At 33.3% G+C, this 21445-nt stretch overlaps 1 protein-coding gene across 1 annotated transcript in view; it reads right to left on the bottom strand.

Annotated features, from left to right (window-relative positions):
• LOC148618474 (substance-P receptor-like) overlaps positions 1-18693 on the bottom strand; it is a 55504-nt gene extending 36811 nt beyond the window's left edge. Inside the window, exon 1 of the mRNA XM_088576849.1 lies at positions 18309-18693. Coding sequence (XP_088432975.1) covers positions 18309-18693 — 385 coding nt within the window. The remainder of the gene's footprint in view (positions 1-18308) is intronic.
• Positions 18694-21445: the final 2752 nt, after the last annotated feature.

Genomic DNA, 21445 nt, shown 5'->3' with positions numbered 1-21445 from the left:
AGTTAAAGTTATTGAATAGGCTATGTGGTTTGTCTTTCATGTAATGTCACTATTAATTAAAAGTAGGTAAAAAAATTGCACGTAGCCACTTTGTTAGCATTATATATCCAAGCAATGATACGTTTTTTTACATTACATAACATCATGATGTAAGTTGTCCGGGAAAATCCATTAAATAAGGCAAACAACAAAAATTACCAAACACTAATCCTATTCATAATCAAGTCAAGTTTAAAATAAATCTGGCAAAATAGATATTACACCAACGGAAAGCTGGAACCGCAGTGGGCCTGACTTGGAATTAAGAACAAGTCAAAGACTGTGACCATGGATAAGGATTACCCGAATACGAAGAAAATTATCTGAAGCACTGCCAAATAAATATTTCAAAAATCGTTATGAAACCGGACGAAGACATAGGAATAACGTATAGAGACAAGAAAAGGGTTCAGTTCAGGATAAATATTTGATAAAATGAAACACAGAAGGCCAATAGAGACCAATGAAATTATTTAAAGAGTAATCAAGAGAACCAAGGTTATAGCGGTTTTGTTTGTTTATTTGTTTATTGGGATTTAACGTCTGAGCTGCAATATTTCATGAACATGAAATGGATGATAAAATGAACATGCACCACTATGGTTTGTGGTCAGGTTTTTCGTATTATAGCCTGACAAACCCAGCATGTAACATGCCAGGGGTACCTCATTCTACCACCTGGGGCACACATCCCAGTTGCTCTGTGGGCAGAGCGCCTAGCCCCCCGCTAGGTTTCTGAGCACTATTTAGTCGCCTTTTACGACAAGCTTAGCGCTGCTGCAGGCCTATTCTTTTAACACCAGGACCTGCACCGGGCGGTTATAGCGGTAATCAAAAGAACACAATCCAGGGACAAAGACCAGACATGGAAAACGTATACATAGCAGGAAAGAAAAATGACCTTTTTTAAATTTGGTACCTAACTCCAATTTATTTAAAACACGACACGCAAACATCATAAGCACGGAGACGCATTGTTCTGTTAAACATAAGACTTACAGAAAATCTTTTGGTGATCTCTGAAAATATTAACTATTTTACACTGAGGTTATACGCTGGTGCATTTGTTGCGATTCACCATATCCGCTCCTCTTTTCATTACTTTTTGGATGGTATATCTCATTTGTAAGATCTCTGAGAATGTATTATATGTATTATATGCATATTTAGCAGTGTCTCAAAGTCCCAGTCCAATTATGAGAAATGTCAAATAATGACACTTATATTAAATAAATGTTACTTCTTAGGTTTTTTTTGTCAAATTTGAATATGTGAATGACAGGTCATAGTTCTCCAAGTGAACTCAATATCATGCAATTGTTCAAGATTGAACTCTAAAATATATCGTAATTCATGGTGGTCAAATCTTTGCGAATGATATTTATTATGAACTTCCATAAAATCGCTTAAATCATCAATTAATTTATCGAATTTGTTTTAAAAGCATCATGTCACTAATAATATACGACTTGTGATGTTTTAAATAACATTGATTGTTCCTTTTCCTTTTATCCTTTACAATTTAATAAGAACTGAATTTTTCATATTTGTCTTTAATTGACAAAAATATATTCGTGTAACTGAAACCGTTATTACCGGGGTTTCATTTCTATCAATTTGTCACAGTGATTATATACAGGACACAAGGAATGTAGACACCGATATAGCTTAAGATAGAGCGTTTGTGAAGTCTAAGTCGGTCTTTCTGGTTTAAGTATCTTGGGGTTTACTAACAGTGATTTATGCTATTTTTATGTAATCGGGTTGTTGAACTACAATCTAACGGAATTTTACTCACTTCAAATGTTAGTGGTGTCGCTGATGAAGAAACACATAATTACCCTTCTGAAGCCGTCTTTAATCCTATTCTTACTTTCATGCCATGTACGTGGAATTCGATTATTTAAATGTCCCATTAATGGCGCTTCTGTATTTCTACCTATATCTCGTATCAACCTAAACATAATTGACGTCATTTTCCTTCAGTAAAAATCAGTAACATTGTGGAAACAAAACTGATTATAATTCAGTCAAAATGTTTTAGAAAGATGCATCATCAAACGGAAGAATCTGATCCTTAAAAGTCTTTGTAAACAACTACACGATGAAGTTCGATTGCAGTAATGTAATCCTTTATCTATTTCTACGATACTTTCGAATACAAAAGAATAAATTTTCTTCAGATTATGGAAAAGACGAGGAATTAGAAATTGTCCACATGAAATAAACGACTCATGTAGTCTACATATAACAAAATTCATCAATAAATCTTTTAGCATATGTAAAAGATATATGCGACGACTCTTTTTCCTACACTGATCCATCGGATTAAATTGATACAGGGAAGATAATGTAAACTTTTAGAAGGGTCTGAAAAATTCCCAACGATGTTAGCACTGTCAAATTTGCTACGATCGTTCCCTGCACGGGACTCGAACTCGTACCGCTGTAACATCTATGGCAACACCTCCTGCACAAAGTCCAGCGCCCTAGCCCACTCGACCAGCTAGGCTATAAAATATAGCTTTCGCTGGCCGGGTCATTCCTCCTTGTAGAATTAATATATGGCTGCTCATCTAGGTGTTGTTATGTAGGATAGAGGATCAAATTAACGATACATGTCACAACAAATCAGTATTATTAGCTGTCCCTTACTACCATACATCGTGTACTAAGTGGTTGAATTGGAGAAATAATACATTATTTTTTCTATGAAGTTTTATACGCATGACAAAACATCCTTGAAATCAATGAATTCTAGATAGGCCTTTTGGAATATAGTTTTATATTTCGTAAACCTAACTTTTCTCTGACTTTTTTTCAAAATGATTGAAAACTATATTGTGAATGGTGATACTTTTTGGGGTCTTATGTTATTGTTGTTTGTTCAGGATTTTCGTGAAGTCTTTTTAGTTGTTCTTGTTCTCATTTTGTGTACGTTTTATAAGGGATATTTACTAACCGTTACCGATATTATATAACTGATATCCATGTATTTAAATATATTACTTGATTTATCGATAAACACAATCAACCATTATTTTAACAGAAGGATATAGTAATGGTGATGTTTGTACGATAAAAGATCTATGTTCGTCTCATGACAATTTCTGGAGTTAATCAACGGATCTCAATGGACACACCACACGCAACAATAATAAGATATACCATTATGTTTAGATTAGCTTTTATCCACTTTCCGATATATATATATAAATCATTGAAGAACTTAAAGAAAACACGATATTATCTATTTCTCATCAGTTTCAGTTTTTTTCACTGAGAATTACATTAGTGTTTGGTGCATGGTTGTTATATTTTTACTAAATGTTAAGCGAAGCTATCGAAAAAAAAACACAGATCGATTGTTGTAATTTTACAACGAAATGTTCACTGTAGGTGTCTAGGAGCGTTGTTAAGTTGTATTTGCGGGGAAATGGATCCGATATCTCATGATACTTAAAATAACGACTCTTCATTTTGTTTTCAATTGTGAACACGTGTATATCGTATCCTAATACGATAAGTACGTTTGTACATTATTAGCCCTGGGCCCTGTCGATGCCACTGCTGATGGACCAAGGGTTACCGAAGGTATTCACCAACCCAGTAGTCAGACCTGTTTGACCATGAATTATATCTTATATAATTAATCGAAGTTTGCAGTATTCCAAATTTTGAATTACATTCATAAAGCACCAAGTTGTTATTCTTTTTTTATTATTTTTGCACATGGTAAAACCTCTCGGTGCCGGTTTGACTTTTGGATTTGAGTTTTTCTTTTACACCATTAACTATGGGATTTAAATATTCCTTTCTATTTACTTTTAATGCGGTGATGAGAGGTTAATTACTCCTTGAAACACGTGAACAGCATATCAAAATCTGCAATACCAATATGATTGGTATATACCAAGTTTCTATTCTAACAAATAGAAACAAATATATGACAGAACAGCATTTTAGCAACTAATTTTCAAGCGAGATTTAGTAAGACATTTCATTTTTCGTTATTTTGCACACTGTATTTACTGAATGTTATTGTGTTATAATGTCAGCACTAAATATATAAATATCAAATGTAAATAACATATGAAATGATGTTACACAAGACAAAAGCTTATTAACAAAATACTAAAATTGTAATCAATAACATAAATGAATCATGAAAGGATTTTGAATCAGATTTAGAGATTATAAGTTTAGTACGAGACAAGTTCTAATAGTCAATATGGTTGTTAAAATGTAACAAATTTCCAAATTTAGATAAAAAACAACCGCTGCAATGTATAATACAGTTTTAATAATCAAATTTATTATCAAGCAAACTCAACGAGTATAATCTTTCCAAACAGAAAATTGTTTCGCGACATGTAAGATTTTAGATACAAAGATACATATACTTTGCCACACATATTTTAATTTGCTAATTAACATGTTTTAAAATAATGCTGATATTTTCTCGATTCGAAGCCGATAAAACGTTCACAAACAATTGTATTTAACAAACGATCGTCGAAAGTATTTTTTTAACTTATTTGTAAAAATACATGCAAAACTGTCACTAAATAATATTCAGGAAATATGCAGGACTTTTCAATCACGCTCGCTTAATTTGATTTTTAAAATGCAATTTTAAATCAACACAAATAAAAACAATATAAAATAGACAGTTAAAAAAATAAGGACTCGCCTGTAATAAGTGATGGATGAGTGGCAGTATATAAATTTCTAGATATTATATTAATTCATTATGCAGACATTTCGCACTTGTCAAAAATGAGATTCGATCGAAAACATTAGATATCAAATGCTTGAATGTGAAGGAGGATTTTAGTGATCGCGAACCACAAAAATTTGTTAAAAGTATTTAAAATTACAAAAAAATCATTTTTTTTTTGCAAACAATAAATTAACATTTGCAAATGATACAGAGTAGTTCATAGTTGGTTTTCATAGACTGTACCCTTTTTACCGTCTTAAAATTTAAATTTGCATTTTTTTTATTTCCCCCAAAAGATAAGACAAATACGACTGTTTTGATCATAAACATGAGTGAATAAAATTTGAACATTTGGAAATGTTATATGCATCTTAAACCATTGGTATCATTTTGTAAATTAATATGATAATGATTTTTAGTGCCCCCTCTCCGTATTGATGTAACTAAATGCAAGTATAAAAAAATATCAAGACATTTATAATTAACGAAAACAACACCGAAAGTTTCAAATAGTATTCAATTTCTTTTTTTTTTAACTGTTTTTTGTTTTTATTTGATTTTTTTAAAATTTTCCCACGTGCAAATATTTTTGTGCAGAACAGTATAGTAAGGACTAAAATATTCTATTTAACTAATATGGGGCGGTGACTAAATTGACCTGCTCTTGTATTTAAGGGTTTTTTGTATCAAATTAAACGGCTCAATATTAAGTCAGATGAAGGAACAAAGTCGTATGCTGGATATAGGTATACGCTGAATAAAGTAAATTGCATGACAAGGCCACATAATGACAATGGTTGAAATCTCATAAGAAGTAATTAAATGTATCGTATCTCAACTTGACTTTTTATGAACAACTCAGCGGGTATTTCTAGAAAAGCAGTGGGCGCTTACCCTATCTGTGCACCTGGTCCATGCTCCAATTTTTCAGTGGAGTCTAAGTAAGTTGCTCATTTAATTTTGTTACTTTGTATGTACTTTTTTGGGGTTATTTTTTCATCTTTGTTGTGTGTGTCTTTTCCATGTCTGCTCTTTGTCCCTGGATTACATTCTTTTGATTTCCGCTAGAATCTTGGTCCCTTTAAATGCTCTTTTAACTCTGAAAGGTTAAGAATTTATAAAACCTTTATATAAAAGAATCTGAGTGTGCAGTTTTAAGCCCCAACATAGAATTTCGCAAACTGTAACTATCAAATAGTACATTGACCATAGGACCCCTTTAAAGCAATTGAATTAATAGTAATTACACTATCAGGATACAAATCGTTAAATTGCTGGAGGCCGACGTCTTTGTTCTTTGTTTTGTTTTGTTTGTTTGTTTTTTGTTTGTTTTTTGTTTGTTTTTTTTTAAGTTGGTATCCTTAAAAATAACGTAATATATTGTATACAAGATGTCATATAAATTTTGAGACCGGTATGGTAAGGCATTTATCTGCTACTTTGTATTCATTTATTCTTTGTAATATATTACAATGACCCTGTCCTAATCTTTAAAACTTACGTTCCTCGCACGTTAAAGAACCCTACTGTGATATTCTCCCGGAGTAGGAACCATAATGCTCCGCCACAGGAGGCTAAATTGCCCGATCCTACCCTCCTCTCCCTATTTCCAGTGGCAATCAAAGTTTGTCGACCCCATTGTCCTTGTGTCCCATCCCTTTTTCATTTCATCATCATTTCATGTTCATCTTATCATCAAGTTCATGTTCATCGTCTGAATATAGCTGAAATATTGCTGCTCGGACGTTAAACCCCAACAAACAAACAAACATCTTTAAAAATTCAACGTTTTACTTCTCCTATAAATTTGTTGGTCGTGATACGTTGTTCCGAAATTGAATGGAAGACATTTTGTATCCCAAAATATCCCACCATCAATTGGCTAGCAGCATTTTGTAAATGTAATTCACATGTATGCATCACACGTCTTTTTTAATTTCCCGAGTTAAGTAGAAAAAAAATGAGTATTTTTCATTCCTTAATTTCATTTTGTACTCATTCGATGCGGTTTAAATAAGACCATTCAAAGTTAATTTCATAGAAGGCAATTTTTGGAAAACCAATTAGGAAAATGGTATTTCAATTTGCTGTTTTAATGCATCAGTGGGGACGGTTCTGTTTTGTTTTTCTTTTATTTGCTAGGTGATAAAAAGGCATATGACACGCATTTAAATGGTCGAAGGAGTGTTTATGAGCCAAAAATAAAGAATAAAGATCGTTACAGGTGAAACTGCGGTACAACACTATTTTTTTAAATATTGTTCACTATTAAAGTTACAAAGTAAACTAAATTGTCTACCTAAAGCACGCATTTATACAAAACAAATGCATGATTCTTCTTCGTTCTTCGCATTTAGGTATTTGTCTTATCTTACACTGAAACGATTTGTTGTGTAAAACAACTTATTTGTTTCCCCATCGATATTCGAAACAATTTCTTGCCTCCACTCCTGAAAATGACCATGAATGGATACCCATAAAAATGCCGATATCCAAAACCACACTTTTTTAAAAATATGATTTCTTTACATTGTTTCAATATGTAAGAGTACTACTTATTTTTCACAAATGTATAAAAATGGACGGATATCAATTCAATTTTTATCATAAGAAGTGTCTATTGAATCGTTTTTGTAGACTTTCTCCTGTCAGTAGATGATACTGACCTTTCATGTATTCCTTTATAAACAGCGTATCACTTTACTTTACATTGGTATGGTTCATGCAGCAATACTTGACTTTCCAATCGATCTGTTCACGAAGTCTGAACTTGTTGCGACGTTGGTGCATTTCTTGCATCACAAAAAGGGTTTTGTTGGTATAAGTTTAAAAATGTATTGACATGATAAAACGGATATTCAATAAATTATAATAAACTTAATTAAATGTTTTATAACTTATTATTATTTTACAACTAAAACAGCATTAATTGCTGCTTCATGATTTGTATGTCTATCATAGACACAATGGGCAATATTCCTTCATTCTTTGATCTGTTGTGATGTTTGACTTTTGCCCCGAGATTTTTATAAGGTAATTGCTTGAATGGTGCTCGCTCTTCTACTAGTAAGAAATCATAAACAAAACAGTGCACAAATATGGTGTAAAAACTAAAATACGGATAATGCCTGTTGAACCACGAGGCGGTACCAAAATATCGCATGTTAAAATACTGTGATTGAATATATCAATCATTGTCTATTATACTGCAACACAAAATCCGTGAACGATCACAAACCAGAGAGATAACATCAACTTAAAAAAAGTTACCTTTTCTACGTAACACAAGAAAAAATTTCATATTAGTACAAAGTAAATCACTTTTAAAGATATGGTCTGTGACTGCAAAGATAGAACGGTTCCAGGATAAGCTGTTTTTTTTTCATGCACTAGAATTTTGTTCTCTGTTATGTCTTATCCTGTATTGAATAATAGAGGATACAATACAAAACAATATTAGCGCCTGTGATGTCGTAGTCCCTCACTAAAAATTCCTCATAGTACTTTTATGATTTATTATTTTCGTCGGTTTTAAAATGGACATCAGCATAGAAGTCAAAGAATAGGAAAAATATTTTTAAATAATCAACTTGACGAAGTGTCTCCGGTTCATCCTGTCAACACCGTTATTTATTGTCATCAATAACAAAGAAGTATCATCCAATATTTGACAGGTTAGTAATATCTAAAATCTTTCTGATCATTTATCATTATCATTTACATGTAACTGTAGGAAAGGGTCACGTTGTATACAACAGTTTTCGATTTTTATTTTTTACGATAAACATTGGCCAGGAAATTCACTCTACCTCATGGCACGTAAGCTTCACTAAATAGCGTCCAGTTTATAAATTCAGTAAAGTGTCTTAGATATTATGTATCTAAATCAAGAAATACAGATTGACAAAGTTTGTCAAGTCGAATTAAAGGCACTAAAACGGCCATTATTATTACATATCTCAATCGATGTTCCACGAAAGGATATCTTTATTACAATGGAAGCTTGTTTTCCAATTCAAGTGATAGGATTTATTTTCTTCTGTTATTCATTAAGTTTGCATGTATAGCAAACACTTATGTTTAATATGCCTTGTTTTCACTTAAAAAATATGGAAACAACCTTAGGTACACATACAACATGGGTTTGACATTAACTATTAGGCACACATACAACATGGGTTTGACATTAACTAATTGCTGCTTAAATTATTTCCATCTGTTGTTGTTAATCCAGTTATATTTGTTATTCGTGTGGACATATTTTTTCTTCAACTGCACCATGTAGAATGAAAGGAGCTAAATTATTATAAGAGGCATCATTATTCCAAATAGTAGACACTTTATAATAGCTAACATTGGGCATCTAAATAAAGTTTTATGTAATGTTCGAAATAACGGAAGTCATGGGTATAAAGGAGAAAATAACCTACTCAAACCACTATATATAGTTTGGACATAACATAGTAAATGCCATTTGAATATTTCACAAATACTAAGTAAAACCTCATGACAAATTGCAATTGCTGACAATTTGAAACGAAATTAAAACTCTGCAAATAGTAATCAAGGGAACCAAAGTTATAGCGGTAATCAAAAGAATGTAATCCAGGGACAAAGACCAGACATGAAAAACAGATATACAGACAATAAGGAACATAAAGTAACTAAAATCATACATACAAAGTAACAAAAGCAAATGAGCAACTCGGACTCCACTAAAAACTGGAAGCATGGACCAGGTGTACTGGTAGGGTAAGCGTCCTCTGCTTTTTTAGAAACACCAGCCGAGTTGCTCATAAAAAGTCAATTCCCAGGTATACAAACGATGAAAGGAAAACTATGAACAAATCAGTTTTCATGGCACAGATGGATATACCGTAGTGATCCACGAGTTCATGATGACGACCATAAAACTTCTGTATGGATGATTTCAAACTTGTAGCAACATAACCCTGTTCCTGTAGTCTATTTGTTAGAATTCTAGCGCGATACAAAAAGTCTGCGTAGTTGCGGCAAGCTCTGGCATAACGTATCAGTTGTGATATGAACACTCCATACGCAGGAGCCGAAGGGATGTTGCCACAGATGAAAGGAAAGTTGACAATTCTGAATGAAAAGTCATCACGTTTGTTGTAAAGTTTGGTCATTAGTTTTCCCTTTACCATCGATTTTTAAGTGTAGGTCAAGATATGAGGCTGACTTCACAGTGTCTGTAGTATCCTTTATCTCAAGTTCTTTGGGGTAGAGGCGATCTGTCAAATATTACTTTAACATTTAAACAACCAATGACAATAATATCGGTTATAAATATATGCATTGTCATTTAAATCTACACCTAAGGGGTCAAATAGAATATAACCAGCATAACCAGATACATAATTAAATCTAGGTCATCTGGAATTGAGTTATCAAAAAAAAATTCTTCAAGAAAATTTTCTAGATATAATAAAGCAGAATTTTGTAAGTTTTTTTATGAAGGAATTAAAGTATGAGAAAAGTATAAAATTTAAATCAACAATATGTATAAAAAAATACATAACGGATCAAATACCAGTTCATAATATTTTCGTCATGTAAACATCATATCATATGATTCTGCATAAATCGACGATACATGAATGAAGTGCTGAAGTTAGTTTGACATTATTTTCAAAATCTAAATAATCGCTATGATACAATACGAACACTGAGGTCAACACATAGCTCTCTAAATACTTTTTGTAGTACCGCCCTGTAATCAGCATAACGAGGACAAGACATTAAGATACATACTCACAGTTATTTCAATGAATCAGTGAATTGCTAAATAAAAGAAAACAATATTTCTGTGTAATTTATTTGTACAGATTTAGATATTCCGATTTACTCAATGAGGAAGTCTGAACATAACAAGAAGTCTTGTTTTTTGTGGCCTGTGTAATCTATTTAAAACCAGTTTGATCTTGTCAAATCCATAACATGTAGTCTAAGAAAAAAATATAAATATTGAGATTTTTTTAAGTTACTTGGTTAATATAAGGAGAATGGAAATGGTGAATATATCAAAGACAACCCCACCAGGATGAAACATGTCATCCACCGATGGGTCTTTTCAATGAACAAAGAGAAAACACAGGGAAGGCTGTAGCTGGCCCTAAAACAACATTATACACAGCTACAGCGAAACAGTTGCCTCCAGCAACATAAATATAACTGAAAGTGAAAACGAAACAACGCATACAGAGGCCAGAAGTTCCTGACTTGAGACAGGCGCAAAAAGTATTTTGACATGATCATAACCCTCCCCTTTTAAAGCTGGCCACCGTGACAAAATATTACACAATTAAACATACCCAAAAAGCAGTTCAAAAAGGTCTAAGTCCCTTACACTCATATAAAAATCGATATTTTGTTTTGAGTACACCCTGTTTATAATTCATATTTGAATCTTAAACTAAGTATTTGGTTCTAATAATGTTGATAAGAGGTTACTTCTTTTAAACAAAACATTCGTAATATCTATATACTAGTAGTTGGTTATTTGACAAGCATTAGAACTTAGTATGTTTAAACCGAAATAAACGAAGGAAAAATAATAACAACAATTAATGTTTATTGTATGTCTTTGTTTGTTTGGGTTTTTTACTTAGCAATATTTTGAACTAGGAAATATTAAGGAATGACTTCCTGGCATAAGTTTGCATTTGTATGTAGCAAATCTCTTTGATCTGTTAATTACATTAATTAGTGCAGCAGAATGTAATTACATTGTAAGTAAAAGTTAATCTAATGGAATAAATGTACTCATAATACTTTCATGCTTCATTTCTAAAAAAAAATAGTATAGCAATATTTAAGGGTGATTCATGGCAGAAAAAAAAGAAAGTGAAAATTACTATTTTGATGAACCTGTTATTTGTGGCTATACATCTTTACATTGGATTTATTTGACGAAAATAATTAAGACGAGATTGAAACTCTTGAAAATTGAAATATGATATGAATTTATTATCTATCTATTTTTAAAGCTGACTTCAAATTTTTAACAGAACCATAATGGAACAATAAAGAAATATAAATGTCAGATATAACAGCAAACTACTGTTGTTATGATCATGCCTTGTTCTTAAAATACATACAAAAGCAGGGAGGAGCTTCATAATAGATCATATTTCCACTGTTTATGGAAAATAATAATTGGAGTTTAGTTTGATAACACAGTTTCAAAAAGGAAATCGCAAATCAATAAGCTCAAGTATCACGTGACATACTTTGTGATGAAAAGGTATGTAAGAAATCATAGAATGTTGAGCTCAGAGGGTGACCAACTAATAAAGGTGGTGCATGTATGTTATTTTATCCCCAAATAGCATTTGGTTGTTCAAGAAAAAGCGTTCCATCTTATTCTTATGATAAGTCATTAGTTACAAATCACTGAGTCAATAGTGTCTTAAATATTCTGTATTATAAACAGATCCTGACAAGAATTCATTCTATTAGATTTATTATTACTGTGTCTATCATACAAAACAAGAAACTCTACAACAGTAATTAATTATACGATTGATTAATGATAAATTTGTTATCTGTACAATACCACTAGAAACATGAACGGCCATGGCAAAACGCAACAACTGCACCAGCATGTAACCTAAATACACAGTAGTAAATACAATCAGAGGTCATGATCACCAAAAGGTTTTCAATAAGTGTATACAAACACATAAGTGTAAGCTCTAAAAGGTCCCGATAACAACAAAAAAAAATAAAAATCCAAACCCACCAGGGTCATTAAGAAAGAAAAAGGTCGCAATGAACTACACATATCGATTTGTTTGTTTTTGTTTGTTGGGGTTTAACGTTCGAGCAGCAATATTTCAGCTATATTCATACGATGAACATGAAATTGATAATAAAATGAACATGAAATGATGATATAATGAAAAAGGGATGGGACACAAGGATAATGGGGTCGACATATTTTGATTGCCACTGGAAATAGGGAGACATGGGTAAGATCGGGCAATTTAGCCTCCTGTGGTGGAGCCCTATGGTTCTATGGTTCCTACTCCGGGAGAATACCACAGTAGGGTTCTTTAACGTGCGAGGAACGTGGCATCTTTCCCAACACGGTGTACCACTATGGTTTGCAGTCAGGTTTTCCGTATTATAGCCTGACAACCCCAGCATGTAACACGCCAGGGGTACCCCATTCCACCACCTGGGGCACACATCCCAGTTGCTCTGTGGGCAGAGCGCCCTAGCCCTCGGCTAGGGTTCTGAGCAAAATTTAGTCGCCTTTTACGACAAGCTTAGTGCTGCTGCAGGCCTATTCTTTTAACACCCGGACCTACACGGCGGTACACATATCGAAATAACAACATCATTATGTCGACGAGTAATCAATGGAACCAAGGTTATAGAGGTAATCAAAGAATGTAATTCAGGGACAAAGACCAGACACGGAAAACAAACACACACAATAAAAAACATAAAGTAACTACAATCATACATACAAACTAACAAAAGCAAATGAGCAACACCAGTATAAAATGAGAGCATGGACCAGGTGCACCGGTAGGGTCAGCGTCCCCTGCTTTTCTAGAAACACCCGCCGAGTTGCTAATAAAAAGAAAAGTCCGGGGTAGACGACAGAGGAAAGGAAAACTATGACTTGTTGAACAAATCAGTTTTCATGGCACAGATGGATATACCGTAGTGATCCACGAGTTCATGATGACGAAAATAAAACTTCTGTATGGATGACTTCAAACTTGTAGCAACATAACCCTGTTCCTGTATCCTATTTGTTAGAATTCTAGCGCGATACAAAAAGTCTGCGTAGTTGCGGCAAGCTATGACATAACGTATGAGCTGTGATATGAACAATCCATACGCAGGTGCTGAAGGGATGTTGCCACAGATAAAAGGGAAGTTGACAATTCTGAATGAAAAGTCATCACGTTTGTCGTAAAGTTTGTTCAGTAGTTTTCCTTTACCATCGATTTCTAAGCGTGGGTCAAAATATAAGGCTGACCTCACAGTGTATGTAGTATCCTTTGTCTCAAGTTCTTTGGGTACATGCGATGTATCAAATCCCCGAAATTAGGATTGTTTAAAGATAATACGTCATCTATATAGCGGAAACTGAGATTAAAGGATCTAGCTAAACGATATTCTTTCTTTCGGATCAGATCAGCTGTAAAGTCATCCTTATAAGAGTGAAGGAATAGGGCAGCAAGTAGAGGAGCACAATTTGTTCCCATTGGAATGCCGACCGTTTGTTGAAAAATGCGTCCACCACAATGGACAAATATGTCGTCGATTAAAACTTCCAGCATTTCGTAAACATCTTCTTTATATTTGGAAGATGATTTGGAATTATTTTTTACAAAGTATGAGGAATCTCTACCAAGAACTATATATTTGTATCTAGGTGTACCATCTTTTTTGGAAAAACAACGATATATAATGTTTTTAAGTCGGGACTTCAACTGAGTACGGGGAATAGAAGTATACATTGTTGAAAAAAAAATAAACAAATGTCGAAATGACAATATACCTTTGATATTGTTTGTGCAATACAGAAGCAGAAACACCAAAATACCGAAATCTACCAATAACCTTCTGGTTTGGCTGTCGGATATTGATATTATACAATTTATATGTTCCTCACATAAACTGGAAGACCATTCATTTAAAGTTTTAATAAGTAATTTGATTGAATGAAAAAACTTCATCCATAGTATCAACTACTGTATAAAGTCATATATATTGATACAAAAAAAGTCGTTAAAATCTTATATTATAATGGTTGCCAAGAAACAAACTTAAAATAACAAGCATAGGAGCAAGCGTACATGTGTGGACAATAACATCACAGTATTGTTCCTTAAGCAAAATTGTTGTACCTTATGTAGACATCTTGTATGCTTCGTATTGTGTTGGTTCATTAGTACATTTTATTGGGATTTTCAACAGATTTTATTTTCTCAAGCATAGGCTTCATAGTTCCAGAAATAGATTTTAGAAATTGTCGGAATTTCTTGTCTTCTTTATACTTTTTATATTTAACAGATAATTAGTTTGTTCAGGATTAATGAAGAAAATATATATATATATATATATAGAAAGGTCTGAAAAATTCCCAACGATGTTAGAACTGTCAAATTTGCGAGGCCTGCACTAAGTCCAGCGCCCTAGACCACTCGGCCAGCTAGGTTATATATAAAAATACAGCTTTCGCTGGCCGGGTCATTCCTCCTTGTAGGATTAATCTAGGGCTGTAACTTAGTACACGATGTATGGTAGTACGGGACAGTTCATTTTACATGTTATTATGTAGAATAGAGGTTCAAATTAATGATGCATGTCACAACAAATCAATATTATACAAACGTCTCAGAATGTCACGACTCTATTCGCTACACTGCTCCATCGGATCAAATTGATACAGGGAAGATATATAAACCGGAGTTTCCCAAAGGCTGGATGGTATGTAAGCACAAAAGGGACCCTTTTGTTCTTTTTCTTAGGTTTGTACACGAGGGGATCTTTACGGCTGATTTTGTTAGCACGTTCAAATCCCCGATCTATATCTGTTGATTTATATTGGAAAGACATTCAAAAACATCCCAAGCTCTCCAAGCTCTTTCCGGGGGCCCCGGTCCTGGCATTCCGTAGACCTAGGAGCCTAAGAGATGCCCTAGTAAGAGCAGAGATTCCATCTCAGCCAAAACAAAATACAACGGGCCAGTGTCGACCATGTGGAGATAAGAGATGTAAGACCTGAACCCAGATGCTGCACACCAAAACTTTTAAAAGCTACTGCACTGGAAAGGAATTTGCCATTTTTTGCGACGTAACTTGCAAAACCGAAAATACCATATACCTTCTCCAGTGCCGATTTGGTATGCAGTACGTTAGCGAAACAGAACAACCTTTCAACAGACGTATGAATGGTCATCGCAGTGACTACAAATGCAACCCAGACCTCCCTCAAAGTCGCCATCTTAGATCTGCCGGACACACCCAGGAGGATCTCCACAACATTGTTGTGACGATCATAGAACATAATAAAAACTGGTCAAAATGTAAAAGAGTATCTCGGGAAAGCTTTTGGATGAAGAAATTGCAAACAACTTCTCCAGATGGAATTAACGAAAAAAAATAATTCATTTTAGGTCTTGGTCTAAGGCTGGTACAGCACTACTTGCTATACATCAATACGCCGTACTACTATATTTGGACTTTTTATTTTTTTAAATTGTTTTCCACAGTTAATTGTAACTTTGATAAAAAGACCCTCTTTCATTCAGGCTCCTCATCAGTTGCTTATGTGAGCCTTTGATAAAGGTACAATCACCCACAGCGTACGCGATTCAGCTTCTGAATCTGTTTTGGTCTTGAACTTTGTGAGTTTTATGCTCATATAGTTTAATGAGTTTTATGCTGAGGAAGGATATCAGTTATCCGAAATATTCAATTTAAATTTTACCATCTTCTGGTGATGTTAAACATATTTAGACGTTTATTTAATTTATTGTTATGTTTCACATCGTTCTTAACGATCCATCACCCCGTTGACTATTATTTAGACGATTAAAAATGATGTAAACTAAGCAAGATCTACAGTATATATATATATATATAGAAAGGTTTGAAAAATTCCCAACGATGTTAGAACTGTCAAATTTGCGATGCAAATTTTTGGTCGTTCCCTCCGCGGGACTCGAACTCGTACTGCTGTGACATCTATGGCAACACCGCCTGCACAAAGTCCAGCGCCCTAGACCACTCGGCCAGCTAGGCTATATAAAAATATAGCTTTCGCTGACCGGGTCATTCCTCCTCGTAGGATTAATCTAGGGCTGTAACTTAGTACATTTATATATATACTGTAGATCTTGCTTAGTTTACATCATTTTTAGTGATCTACTATTCAACAGAAGAAAAAGCCGTGAAATTTACTATACATGCTCTTAATTTTATATCGACAATTTTACATGTATCTCAAGTAAACCTTTCTTTAGTGTTTTCCTGTATCATAAAGAACTATATAGATTAGTTGTAACAACCTGTATAGTGAGTATGTCATGTTTCCATAGCTTTGACACAATGGAACAACAGATCTTTGTACTGTGATTTTAAAAATGAAAGGGTAACAAAGGGTTTTCCAGCATAAAAAGTGAAGTTTGGCAAAATATTTTCTTAACTAATTTCAACAAAAGAATAATCATACGGCTCAAGATTTCTAGCAACTTAATATGAAAAAAAATAAAAATTTTAAGAGGAAAATTGGTTGGACTTTTTTAATATATTTATGACTGTGTAGATCTGTGTGAGTCTTCCTATCAATTTGAGCCGAGTCTACATAATATACAAGAACGAACTGATATTTGGTATGATGAAGACATGGAACATTTGGCTGAATATATTTATTGCTACTTATAGAAAGATTCCGGTGTCTTAATATGTAGAAACACCAAACAATGAATCTGTACGGCAATATTGTCTAAAGCAATATCAAAATAAGAAAATGGCAATCAATCGAGAAAAGAGTGACCCATCCTTTTCTCGGCTCCAAGTTTAGCTCCCTGAAGAAATGGTTCTTTATATTTTGATTATCTATTATCCGCTATCAGTTATTAGAAAAGTGGTACTTTACAGAAATGCGCCGAGTTGAACTATAATGCTCATTAGTCCAAGAATATTTCCGAGAATTCTAGTATACTTTGATCACGCTGCAGGCATTATTTTACCAACAGCATAAAGCCATCATTTGTAATTTCCATGTATGTTATGTTCAATATATAAAGTAAGCTGATGAGTTATATTCATTCCTCTTATTCTAAGACTGTGATCAAAATGCGCGTTGTTGTTTTTGGACATTAAAGAGAAATGTTTCAAAAAAGAAAAAAGAAAAATAACTCATTACTTAGGAATCCTTATATTATTTACATATTTGCATATTTGCAATATTTTTAGTAAGACATTAAATTGAAGACTGATGCTTGAAACAGAAATTGATGAATAAAAACCATTCTGCAAGAGTAATCAAGGTCATAACGGTAATCAAAAGAATGCAATACAGGGACAAAGACCAGATATGGAAAACAGACATACACAACAAAGAACATAAAGTAACTAAAATCAAACATACAAAGAACAAAAGCAAATGAGCAACTCGAACTCCACTAAAACCTGGGAGCATGGACCAGGTGCACCGGTAGGGTAAAACATGTTACAAACTGAAGATAAAAGTAACACACACAAATAATTTTTGCTTGTCAAGAGAAAAATTATATATATATATATATATATAGAGAGAGAGAGAGAGAGATTATTTATTATATATATAGAAAGGTCTGAAAAATTCCCAACGATGTTAGAACTGTCAAATTATATATATATATATTTTTTGTAGCTGAAAATTTCTAACTATACTTTCAAGAAATCAATGTTTTAAATGATATAACGAGAATAGGTATGATGAATATGTCAAAGAAACAACAACACCATGGGGATGAAAATATCAGCCCTAGGTCGACAGACTGTTTCGACTTACCTTGCGTAAAAGTGTTGATTTTACAGAAGAAAGCTCCAAGTACCCATCCCTCTGTCACATCATCAACAAGTGTTACCCAAGTGCACGAGATCGTCACCATTAAATCAGCAACCGCCAAATTGATGAGGTAGTAGTTTGTAGTAGTCCACATTGAATTGTTCCGAATCACTACAATAATGATTAATATATTTCCAAAAATTGAGAAGATAACTATAACGATGAAAAGAATTGCTTTTATTACTATTTCCCAAACAGGGACCATTTTGATATCCCCACGGTATGGATATATGCTATAATCCATTTGAAAGTTATAATCCAAAGGAAAATCTTCATTGAAAGTGATGTTTGTCCCGTTAAAAATAGTATAAGTTCTGTATTCTTCCATGTTGCTGTTTGAAGTGAACGTTTCAACTGTGGTTAAGTAATGCAAAAAGGACATTTGAAGACAATAAGCCTTGCCGATCAACCTCACTAACTGGAAAACTTGCCGTGCTGTACTTCTTAATCAGCCTTGCCGAACTAACAGAATAACATTCTATGATGTACAGATTGGTTTGCCTAAATCAAGTCCTGATGAAATCAATAGCGAAAATCTCCACTGTCAAACACAGAGAATATTTTGAAGTTTAAGCGATGTTAACGCCGATTGACAAGCATATGGTTCGATGATATGATGCCCAGTAAATGACAGAGCAAACAAGTCACCAATTGCTTGTGTCAGAGTCACTCAAGAACTTCGTCAGTTTTCAAATTAATAAATATTGAATTATTTTCCGTCCTTGTAAGTCGGTCAAATTTTGTTTTCCATACATCTGACATATGGATAGATTTTTTATATTGTTTCTCAACATATTTATGTCATATTTATTTCTCATTTCGATGAAAATGCCAAAATAAAAATAATATCGTATGACAGGTTTTGAAGGTCAACCCTAAATAAGTCTTTTTATTGCATTTCATCAACAAAATCTCAGTGGTAGTGTTTATATGAAGCCCATGATGTTTATTGTAATTTTCCCTTAATTTACTGACTAGATATTTTCGAGCACTATGATTTGTTAGTCTCTTGTCTTTGTTTAGTGCAGCTTTCTCTTTCATAATTTTCATCAAGGATGAACGTTTTCTATCTGCAGTTGTTTGCCTGATAAACCAACATTCTGACCGTTTGTTCTCGATTAAAATTGTTCTAGTTGCTAGATAAAATGGATTATCCGGCCCGCTACATGTCAAAGGTCCCTTTGACTTATAAAATTCATACAATGCAACAGGATCGCGATCGTTGAAGATTTCGTACATTCGTGGAGTTCTTTACGGATGTCTGAACTTTTTTCTCCTTGTTTTTCTCTGACGCTCGTTTATTTCAAGATATTTGGTGCCGTAAAATCCTGTCATTAAATTGACATCACCCCATCTGAAATATTTATTAGAATAAACTTTAAAATTAGTTCGCGAGCTTTAGAAACATTATAAAGCGAGCTTTTCCATCATGTTTGGAATCTAGCATTAAGCTTGGTTTATACTTCGGTTGCGACAGCGAAGTGATGATATTTTTTTCTGTCACTAGATAAATCACAACATGAAATAATGGATCTTTGCAGAAATGTTTAATAAAATTCAACTTGAGAGTGATGTCGCTGTGATGAAGCCAATTTTGCTTTATGTTGCTGTCGCTACCAGAGTATAAACCTGCCTTTATTCATACTAATGAACGTCTGATGAAACAAAATGCCATACCAGTTGATTTTGATTTCTTGATTTTTGTTAATAGTCCAGAAAACTAATATATATTTGTCATTTTGTAGATTTCCATTGAGGGTTGGAAGTATTTACCGGTATATGCTACCCAGACATTGTTGGATTTTGTTAGGTGGATCCTATCTGAACTGTAGAATGATGTGACATTATTCATTATGGGAACAGGAGGGATGCTTAGGATATTAATATTCATATCAGATGATATAGGCATAAAATGAAGATGTCCATAGAAATTGTTTTTATTTAGTAGATATTGCATTTTTAATATGAAGTTATCGACAAGAAACAAATAATCTTCCTGTGTGCAAACATGGATTTCTTACAAATCTGTTTTGTAAAATCCGAAAAAATTCAATGTAGTGTAAAATATAAGTGAATGGTTAAAAGTATTTAATAAATCAGAATAAAAATGTATGTGTGATCTGAAAATCAATAAAATATGCATGTACTTCTTCTTCTTGTATTACATGTACAACTGTACACTGGATTGCTAATTTGAGAAGTGTAAGAATGGAATTATTCAATATACATGTATATTACATGTTGTGCAAGTTGACACCAATATAACTGTCATTTATGTAAATCGTCATATGATAAATTTTCTACAGTCCCAAATTATTTTTTTCTCTGTACATGTGTATGTACATGTACATGTAAGAGCCGTAATTACAGAATATCCTTCCAAGCACAAACTATGAAAATATTTATTTGAATTTAAACCATAAATGTATGGTATTTTTTTCGTATTCAAAGTAGTGCAACATGTCATACTATGTACATTTATGTTGAAGCTTTAAAATTTGTCATTTTATAATTGATACATGTAGATGTCCATGATACAATGTGATCATATTCCTCACTTGAAACAGGCATTTTCTGTTATATTTGAATTTAACATCATTTAACATGAAAAATTGTGAAAAGGCCCAATGTTAACTAAAATATGTACTACAAATCTGAGACTATAGTGTTCATTAACACCTCTCAACCCAAAGTGAATTGAACTGTGTTATTCAGCCATATTGTGTTAATCAAAGCCTCTGGATTGGTATTTTGTAAAAGATCCTTCTCGTATAACATATTGATCTCCTCATCGGTAATTGGCTGTGATCTTTTGGGCTTACTTTCTTTTCCCTTGTTGTTTAAGAACTTTTTGTTTTGCCATCAAAGCATTCCTTGTAAAATTAAAGAGTAATCAAGTGAACCAAGGAAATAGCGACAATCAATAAATGCAATCCAGGGACAAAGACCAGATATGGAAAACAGACATACACAACAAAGAACAAAAAGCAACTAAAATCATACATACAAAGCAACAAAGGCGAATGAGCGACTCGGACTCCACTAAAAACTGGGAGCATGGGTCACGTGCACCGGTAGGG

Source organism: Perna viridis, chromosome 4 (assembly GCF_037379345.1).
Source record: "Perna viridis isolate PV_CMFRI_1.1 ecotype Kerala chromosome 4, ASM3737934v1, whole genome shotgun sequence".
In the NCBI taxonomy this organism is placed as follows: domain Eukaryota; kingdom Metazoa; phylum Mollusca; class Bivalvia; order Mytilida; family Mytilidae; genus Perna; species Perna viridis.
Note: the sequence above shows the minus strand (reverse complement) of the source record. Positions and strands in the feature narration are given on the sequence as shown.